This window comes from Nanorana parkeri, unplaced genomic scaffold (genome assembly GCF_000935625.1).
Source record: "Nanorana parkeri isolate BGI_ZX_2015 unplaced genomic scaffold, ASM93562v1 scaffold3874, whole genome shotgun sequence".
Classification (NCBI taxonomy): Eukaryota; Metazoa; Chordata; class Amphibia; order Anura; family Dicroglossidae; genus Nanorana; species Nanorana parkeri.
This window is the reverse complement of record NW_017310141.1, coordinates 3448-5466: the sequence shown is the minus strand read 5'-3', so window position 1 is coordinate 5466 and position 2019 is coordinate 3448. Positions and strand designations below refer to the sequence as shown.

At 41.5% G+C, this 2019-nt stretch overlaps 1 protein-coding gene across 1 annotated transcript; it reads left to right on the top strand.

Annotated features, from left to right (window-relative positions):
* The first annotated feature begins 500 nt into the window (after positions 1–500).
* Positions 501–923, top strand: LOC108803565 (histone H2A type 1). The gene has a single exon (XM_018575396.1). The coding sequence runs from the start codon at positions 521–523 to the stop codon at positions 911–913; it is 393 nt and encodes a 130-aa protein (XP_018430898.1). The 5' UTR covers positions 501–520; the 3' UTR covers positions 914–923.
* The last annotated feature ends 1096 nt before the right edge of the window (positions 924–2019 follow it).

The following is a 2019-nucleotide window of genomic DNA, read 5'->3' as shown; positions in this document are numbered from 1 at the left end:
TACATCGCCTCTGTACGGGGCTCCGGGAAGATCTATAATGTCATCGGCTTGTTTCCTTTCAGAATTCCACCTCCAAATATTGTTTTTTATTAACTTTTCTCCAGAGTTCTTTACATAAACGACAGTTGTCAGGATTAGTTTCTCACTAAGAAGTTTCACCTCACAAAGAGAAGTTATAATAGAGTTTGTACTCAAATGAACAGAGATAAAATCAGATCTCAACTCAGTCGATGAAGTGGTGGTGTCGGCTTCTAAAAGTGTCTTTGGGTCATAGAGGAGAATTTGGATGCAGACAGATTTAACTGAATTAAATTATAGCCGAGAACTCAGTCATGTGATCGATAATGACGTAATCCGTATTTCCTTGTTGTTGATTGGCTTAAAAACAAGTCTGAATTCTATTGGATGGCTTCAAACTGACCAATCAAATGGTGTGACGTCAGCGCATTCAGGGTCTATATAAGAGTAAGGGAGCGGATTATTCAAACACTTCTTTGAGAAAAACCATCTCTGTTTTATAATGTCTGGACGCGGCAAACAAGGCGGGAAGACTCGTGCTAAGGCAAAGACCCGATCATCCCGGGCTGGTCTGCAGTTCCCAGTCGGTCGTGTTCACCGTCTGCTCAGGAAAGGAAACTACGCCCAGCGGGTCGGTGCCGGAGCTCCCGTCTACCTGGCCGCCGTTCTGGAGTATCTGACCGCTGAGATCCTCGAGCTGGCCGGTAACGCCGCCCGGGACAACAAGAAGACCCGCATCATCCCCCGACACCTCCAGCTGGCTGTCCGCAACGACGAGGAGCTCAACAAGCTGCTCGGTGGGGTCACCATCGCCCAGGGAGGAGTCCTGCCCAACATCCAGGCCGTGCTGCTGCCCAAGAAGACCGAAAGTCACAAAGCCTCCAAGGCCAAGTAAACACCCAGCCGACCTCCTCTCCCATCACACAACACAAAGGCTCTTCTCAGAGCCATCCACATCGCCATACAAAGAGCTTTATATACTTCGATACATTCTTTCTGATTACAATGGATACAATACATTATAAAAGGTACACAAATGTCAGTATTGGCAAATATAAGTGAAGTTCAATTACGTTTCTATCAAATATAATCCTTGTAGATGGATAGGATCTACAATACACACACACACACCCCCCCATATTAATCTATCATGTTCTCTGAATACATAAGATGGAATTGAAAGGTAAAAGCTAAAATCAGGAAACGATCTATATAAAACTATATTTACGATGTGTGGGTTTTGTTTCCTGTAAGAAACGCCCACATTTCTGATTGGCTTAGCTTTCAAATTGATACTTTTAAATGTCCCGCCAGAATTCTATTGAACGTTATATAGAAATCATTAGCCGCGATATACCGCCAAATCCTAGGATCTCATCACACGAGATATCTGAAGCCTACCATTAACCTATTCATTTCATGCAGTTTAATATATAAGAAATGACTGACAATGGATTCTAATTGATTAAATGTGAAAACACTTCCATATGTTCTCATCATATTCAGTGCTGAGAGGTTCATGTAACATTCGCGGTTTTATACTCCTATTCTGTACTCATGTTGGTGGATTATATGCAGTGATATCATTAGTTACTATTTTGTCTGTTTCAGATGAACATAAACAAAACCCGGATTTAATGTACAGATTGATTAATGTACAATATGTTGTACACAATGGCCGCTTATTAAATCTAATGCAACGTCTACTTTTAGTGTAAAGGTTAACCTAATTTATTTAGCAACACATTTAGAGGGCGCAGAGTAATTTAGTGGGGGAGGGGAATGGAAAATAATCTTACTATTTACAATTTTGTATAAAATATTCGGGGGACATAACGCTTATAAACATGTAGAATTGTATGGAAACTGTTCACCATTTGCACTGTGAACTCTAAATGTCGATCGGAGTGAAATTCTGAGATTAAACAATCCGATGACATTGTAGATCTTCCTGGATCCTCGTACAGAGGCGATGTATCATGTGACCACCAGGTGGCAGTG

Coding starts and splice junctions, on each gene's coding strand:
- LOC108803565 (XM_018575396.1), top strand. CDS start 521: ATGTCTGGACGCGGCAAACAAGGCGGGAAGACTCGTGCTAAGGCAAAG.